This window comes from Eriocheir sinensis, chromosome 21, assembly GCF_024679095.1.
Source record: "Eriocheir sinensis breed Jianghai 21 chromosome 21, ASM2467909v1, whole genome shotgun sequence".
NCBI classification, from domain to species: Eukaryota; Metazoa; Arthropoda; class Malacostraca; order Decapoda; family Varunidae; genus Eriocheir; species Eriocheir sinensis.
In genome coordinates, this window is record NC_066529.1 from 8,337,393 (window position 1) to 8,344,892 (window position 7,500).

Here is a 7,500-nt window from a genome sequence, read left to right on the forward strand (position 1 = left end):
GTGGCGTGGCTGAGGTTTCGATGACCACTCTGTCAGATCAGTAAACCTGGAACGGTAAGTCAACCTGGAGGAAGTCTTGCTAATATCTTCATTATTTCATCTAAGGGTCGGTGTAAGTTCCATTTTGTATGTTAAAAGAGAGGCACATCCATTAGCTAATACCGTCAACACCTAATTGTTGGTATACACTCTCCAGAAGCAAGCATTTAATTCATAAAAAAACATGATCAATTATTTATCAACATCCTCTATATTACAGGTTATTCCGTACAAATAAGATTTACCTCAATGATTATTGTTTATATTAAAAAAAATCAAAACACTGGTGAGCGATTCTAAGTTCTACCAGCCAACATCCCCCAACTGTCGTTCTTATATTTGAGTTCGTTACACACTGTCTGTGTTAAGGATAATACTTTCCTTGGTGTCTGTTCACATTTCAGTCTGATAAGCCATACGGCGAAGAGTGAGTGTCAGTCGTCACCACCAAAAAATGCCTCCTGCCAAACTTCGCTGGGTCCAGCCCTGCCTTGGGCACAGACAATGGGAAAGAAGACATGCAGGTCCTGGCACGGGCATCACCTCCGGCGGTTATCCCTGGCGTGTGCAGGGATTTACAGTTCTGTCTCTAGAGGTTGTGCAGAGTCTTCGGGTGCTGCCTTTTTTACGTCATTCAAATAAAGAGGCTCAGATTCTCCTAGCGTCACCAGCTCTCCTTGATTCGTGCCAAGGCGCCTTTTCTGTTTTCTTTTAGCCGCTCTACTTGCAGATAAAGAAGTTTTGATATTTGTAGCACCCACTGTTCTTTGGTCTCCGCCTTTGGTGTCCTGAAGGTCCACAGTGAGGTCTTATTTGCTGCTAGGCGTACCTCCAGCTGGAAAGTGTATTTATCCACCATTGGCCCCAGCCCTACCGTGTCCATACGCAGAGCATCAACATAGTGGAAGGAAGTGCTGTGAGGCTCTAATACTAGCAGCATGGATTCCAGTAGTACTAAGTGAAGTTCTTGTCGTATCACGATCCCTGGCCTTCGCACCCTGGCCGGCCCGTCGAGAAGAATGGGGGCATGCTCGCCCAAGTCAAACGGTTCCCCCTTGACATTTTGCGTCAGAAGAATAACGTTGGCGTCTAACACACACTGTTGTAGCGTAGACAAGGCCATTTGAACTTGAGGTATGACATTTTGTTTTCTGCTCCGGTGAATTAACAGCATTTCAACGTAGTTTACAAACTGATTCAGGGGACGCTCGAATCTCTGCAGGGAATCATCCTCCACCAGTTCCTCGTAACACATGGCCAGCTCCACAAAGTACTCAGAATAAAGTGATCTTATATTCCCTGAACAATCCACAAAACACTGTGCAATGTCTACACCCGACGAAGCTTTCTCTATCATTGGCAGAAAGACGTTGATGTGAAAGTCTATGATATTTCGCAATGGAAGGAGGATGCACTTCGGTGGACACAGCTGCTCACTCAACACATCTCCCAGAATCCCCCGGATATCCTCAATGAACGTTTCTTCCACACGGACAGGAGTAGAGTTAAAGGTTCTTGAAAAATCATATGTTTGGTAGTAGATGCATTTTAAAATTGGGAAATTGGCCCACACACTTAGTGGTGGAAGTTGATCTCCCGTCCTTCGCCTGTTCCAGCTGCCTTCACTGTCAGACAAAGATCCACTCTGCTGCCTTGCTACCGGATTACTCTTTGAGCTCATAGTGGAACTTTTTCTGATCGCTCCCTTTCTTCCGCTTCTCGAGGTAGAGTTTTCAGTCGCCGAGGAACGGTCACTTTCATCCAAGCCGCCTGGAGCACTTGCAACAATAGGCGAGACATTTAAAATCAACTTCTCCACGGACTGCCCGCGACTCACTCTGTGCCGCTTGCCACTGGTTCGGGTCTCAGTGTCTCCATCAATGTAGCTGTTTCTCGAGGTGTTGGACTGCGATTTGTCCTTAGTGATGTCCTTCAAGTCATTTATCCATTGTTGTTGTAAGTTAATTGTCTTTGCCTTGAATGAGTACATCACAGTCTGTCCTCTGGGGCCATTTCTTACTTTGAGGTCGAAAATCAAACCACGCTCCTGCGTTCCCAGACCCACCTGATCCATTCGAAAACTGGTCACATAGTTGTAATTTCTGCCGTCCCGGACCGTCAAAATGATGAGCGTTTTAAGCATGAGGACATGATACACCCGTCGCGGCAGGTCTCCGCCCCGCCTCAAGCTCAAGTCACTGTGCCGAAGCAAATCTCCAAAATTACTTAGGTCTACAGGAGACCCCACGACAGCACCCAGGAAGAGCTTCGAATCGGCTTTTTTAAGGGGAACTTTAAGCACACTAATCGCTTTGTTCAGAGCCTCCTTGTCTTTAGAGCAGCTGGACTTCTTGCAGAGTGTCTCCAAAGTAAGGACATAGTAGTGAAGGCGCATTCGAGGCTTTCTTAGCTTTTCCGGCAACTCTGGCATGTTATCCTTGATGTAGTCTTTGCACGTCGCCAGGATATTGTCAACAACTGGGATGTTTTCCATAAAGTAAACGTATTTTTCGTAATCCTTTTCGTGGGAAATGATTGCCTCACTGAGCTTCTGTAAGTTGCCACCGCTATTCTCAAACTTTTCGTGAAGCTGTGTGTGGATCTCGGTAAGAGTCTTGATCTGGGAGAATAAAAGAACCACTTTACCGCGGAGAAACTGTGGAGTATCAGCACTTGCCAACCGCTCACGATCTTCCCCAAGACTCTGCAAACATTTTAGGAAATCCCTGTTTGTTTCCAAGAAGAATTTTAGTTCAGCTTCTATTATCTGTGCGTTGATTTCTAAGGAGCTGTCACTGACTCGAGAGGCGGCGTCTGACCCCTGAGGATCATACAATCTTTCTTGAACGGTGGCATCGAGACCCATATCCTCGTAATATCCTCCTGTGGATTTACTGTCCGTATCGTCACTGACCGAATCCTCCTCTGAACTTGAGTCTGAGTCATTATCTATCGATTCCTTTGGCTCTGGAGTCTTAATCACCCGGCGAGTAGGCAAAGGTGACTTCTTGGGCGACGAGGCTGTGCCGGATAAGGAGGCCATCAGCATCGTCGCGAACTTTTTGCCCATGGTCCGACCCAGCGACGCCTTGTGTTCCTTGACCGGTGACTGAACACAACTGCTGAAACAAATAATGGAACCAAATTATTGTACAACGAAACCACAGGATTACAACACAGCCTCCTGACTTTACTCAGCGAATGTAACAGAAATTATGATCAACCTATCTCTCTATCTCTCTCTCTCTCTCTCTCTCTCTCTCTCTCTCTCTCTCTCTCTCTCTCTCTCTCTCTCTCTCTCTCTCTCTCTCTCTCTCTCTCTCTTCGGACACAGGAGACATTCAAAGATGACAGAAATATGCATACGTACAAGCTGCCCCTAAATAAAAACAACAAGAACAACAACAACAACAACAACAACAACAACAACAACAACAACAACAACAGAATTAGCAATAAGAAATATCAAATTTAGGGCTCGATGCGTCTTGATACTCTCCTCTTGAAAAGCTCAAGTCTCAGGGAGGAATAAACACAGTAGCACGAAATCTGTTCTAGAGGTAATCAATGAAAGGAATGAACGAGTGAAAATTCTGGTAAATTCTTGCATCAGTAAGTGGGGGTCACGAGGATGAGCCAGACACTGATCTATTATTATATTAGAGATCAGTGGAACCAGAGCATATGTTAGGTGCGATGGGAGTGTGGAAGCGGTGGAGACATGAAGCTACCAAATTCCGAAGAGCATTGAGCAAAAAACAAATAAATAAATAAATAAAGTAAAAAATAAAAGATAAAAAGGGAAGCGACACTGACAAACTTTGAGACGTTGTAAACTATCAGTAACATAATAATAGACGCGGCCTTCGTTCATTTCAGCCTTCCCAGAGCTTCCGTAGCATAAGAGAAAGGCGTGTCTTGTCATTCTTGGCGGGTCAGCAGCAGCCTCACAGGACAAGCGGTAAGGGAAAGTCGCCCACTCGGAGTTTGAGACATACAATCTCTCATATCTATACCTGATACAAGGCGGCCATTTGGTGTTCTTATCCTTGTCAACCTGAGTCACTATGGCACCCTGCAAGCGACTGGAAACGCCGATATAGCTACTGCACTGATTCTACACAAATGCTGATACCGATCTTGTAGTAGGTAGTCACACGACTCATCTCGCTACCGCTTAGTTTTTTTTTTTTAATTAAGAGTAATGCCGCATCCACTCCCATCACCCTGAGCTCTTCACATTGATGGGTATGTGTGTGTGTGTGTGTGTTTGTGTGTGTGTGTGTGTGTGTGTGTGTGTGTGTGTGTTTGGCCGGTTGGCGTCATAAGTGTGATGTGTTGTGTGGTAGCATTAGCAATGTACTTCTTGTTGAAAAGAAAGTGCACTTCGAACAACAACAACAACAACAACAACAACAACAACAACAACAACAACAACAACAACAACAGCAACAACAAAAACAACAACAACAACAGCAAAAGAAACTTAAGTGAATTAATAAACGCTATATGTACGGAATAAGTAGTGTGACGTCCATGAAATTGCAAATGCTATTAGAATATGCCTCTGCATCTACATGTTATGAACATTACTCCCACACAGTCCACTACTGCAATAATAATAAACAGAAATCATATTTACAAGAGAGGTAACAGAGACTATACTTGTCAAAGGGATGGGGACATAGTATACTAAGAAGTTTTAAAAAAAATCAAGGGGGTAGGGAGGGAGAAAGAAGGGGTTAGCTAATACTTACTTGTTGGCGAGAGGGGCCCGCGTGGCATTAGGGAAGAGAGCAAAGAGCTGCTGGCGCGCCTCCTCCGACTTTAAATCCAGCACTACAGCCGTCCGCCCGAAGCTGTCACTTTTACTGATGTACACCGCTCGGAAAAATTCTTTGAGAGGAACCAACGTGGCCACGTCCTTTGTGTTGTGCTGGAGGATGATGTTGCCACTGTGTACGATTTGGCATTCCTCCATTTCTTCATTCACCCTCACTTCCACCTCTCTCAGGGAATAATAGTTATCCACTTCGCCGATGAAGGTCTCGCGGTCCTTGGAGAAATCCTCCACATGTACGGAACCTTGGTCCTCGTGCAGCAAGGTCCAGTACGCCACTTCGGCCACTCTGGTGAGCGTCTCCTGCGGGAGGCGCTTGATCGGCACCTTGACCTCCGCCACGCCCAGCAGCACACACTGAACAGCCGCCATGGTTGCCTCACTCTGCTTCCTGCGGGGAACACAATGACATATAGTGCTCAGATAGTTCAATCGTCACACAGCTTTTAAAACTGAAATCCCTATCATATCACATGAAATCAGACAGCAAAAGGGTAAGCAAGAGAGCAGCTTCAACTATATTTCTACAACTTTACTGCACTACTGGACTGTTTTCGTGACAAGGAGGAGGAGCCGATTCTGCTACTTGGTTTCGTATTTTTTGGAAATTATATTTAACGTTTGCCTTCAGCGCTTACTTTACCTTCTCGGAGCAGCAGCAGCTCCACGTATCTCTGACATGGACCTGCAGGAGTAAGGGTGTCCCTCGCCGCGCCCCTCAGTCCAGGCTGTGGCAGGGCAAGGACGTGACAGCCGCCATGCCGCCCCTCAGAAGCTCCTAGTGGACCACGCGCCACACCACCACGCTGAGGAAGAGATTGGATAAATTCATGGTTAGGCTCACAAGACCTGCCTTGTATAGGCCAACCGGCCTCTTGCAGACTCCTTACACACTTATGTTCTTATAAGGGTACCATCGCCTATAACGAGTCTGAGTAAACCAGAGCACAAGTCAGTAGAGCACAGGAGAATATCGTAGTTACAGAATCTCCCCAAACCTAATTCTCTCATCTCTTCCAGCATCTTTCTCAAGTTTCCTCACATGAGCAACTTCTTCCGAGTTTTTTTATATTTTTTTATCCAGCCCTTGATTTATCTTCTTCACTTTCAAATACATATATAAATAAAAGAGAGGGAACAATTATGCTTCGAAACCGTGCACAAAAGACTCCCAAGCAGCTCCGAGTCGCCAGCCACCGTCGCCAAGAGCTGCCTCGTGGGAAATATTAAGAAAACTTCATGTGCGTGGGTCCCTCTCGCGGGTGGGGACAGCGAAGGTGAAGACACTGAACGGGACAACCAAGTCAAAGGTCATGTTGGGAGTAAGTGGCTATCAGGTAAAAAAAATATCATATCATCATTACTTTGATAACAGCGACATCATAGCACCGTCCCCACACGAGAGCAACAATAAATAAATAAAAACAGGAAAAAAACTTACAAATTATAAAAGTGATGATAATGAGGATGGTGCTGCTGAGGAGGATGAAGATTAATTAGATTATAACAATGATGATAACAGTAGCAGTGGCAGCAGTGATGATAGCAGTAATGGTAATGATAATTATAATAAAAAGAAGATCAATGGGAGATGCAGGCTAAGACGATACATTTACTTTTAAATTAGATTTGGAAGAGGAATTAGCTGTCACCAGGCGCACAGAAATTTCCGTCTACGGAGGATGTGCTGCATGACAAAAAGATAAACTTTAGTGAAGCTGCAGCCACAGAGTCCATGAGCCATGAACAAGGTTTTATGAAGCGTTGCTGCTTCAAACTGTTCAGAAAAATAACCATTGCCGGGTTGCAGGAATAAGACAACGTGCATCAGCCAATGACAGGCTATAGAACTTTGAAAATAGATCAGGGTAATATATATATATATATATATATATATATATATATATATATATATATATATATATATATATATATATATATATATATATATATATATATATATATATATATATATATATATATATATATATATATATATATATATATATATATATATATATATATATATATATATATATATATATATATATATATATATATATATATATATATATATATATATATATATATATATATATATAGGGTGCCCCAGGAACTGGCCCTGCCCCGCCGAGACCCCTGCGAGTGTGAGGCATCCGTTGTGCAGTTCCTGAGAGGAGCATCACGTACTTATCGTTACGTGCTGGCTGAGCGGCGGTGCAGACACAACAGTCCCATTGTCGGCTGTTCTGGTCTGGCTGCATGAGCGAAGGACCCACATATATAATGACGGTCATAATGAGGTTCACCCGCTAGGCCTGTTTCCACGGAATCCTGGCTCGTCGTCCCGCACCACGTATATCATTAATGCTTTCAAGTTTGTGCCACACTCAATCGTTAATCACTTCTCTCATCCTCATTTCTCCTTTTCCTGCCAATTTTTTCGTCCCTCTTGTGCCACTCACTCTCGTGCTGCTGTTCAGGACCACTTCCTGTGTACGTTTTCAAGCTGCCCACTCCCTAACGCGACAACAACGCCATTTGTATGTTTCGCATATTTGTTTCGGCTTTATCATTTGCCAGGTTATATAATAAGCATGTAATACGACGCACATATTACC

General features: G+C 44.1%; 1 protein-coding gene across 9 annotated transcripts in view; it reads right to left on the reverse strand.

Moving 5' to 3' along the window:
* LOC127001609 (uncharacterized) overlaps positions 1-7,500 on the reverse strand; it is a 15,351-nt gene that overhangs the window by 2,400 nt on the left and 5,451 nt on the right. For 7 of the 9 annotated variants that reach the window (XM_050866417.1, XM_050866421.1, XM_050866422.1 and 4 more), the window contains 3 exons: positions 5,523-5,685; positions 4,797-5,270; positions 1-3,161 (listed from right to left, as the gene is read on the reverse strand). The exon at positions 1-3,161 is cut by the window's left edge and continues 2,400 nt beyond it. In XM_050866417.1, coding sequence (XP_050722374.1) covers positions 704-3,161; positions 4,797-5,270; positions 5,523-5,560 — 2,970 coding nt within the window. In that variant the 5' untranslated portion in view covers positions 5,561-5,685 and the 3' untranslated portion in view covers positions 1-703. Of the gene's footprint in view, positions 3,162-4,796; positions 5,271-5,522; positions 5,686-7,499 lie in introns of all 9 variants that reach the window. The other 2 variants (XM_050866423.1, XM_050866426.1) reach the window with 2 other exon arrangements.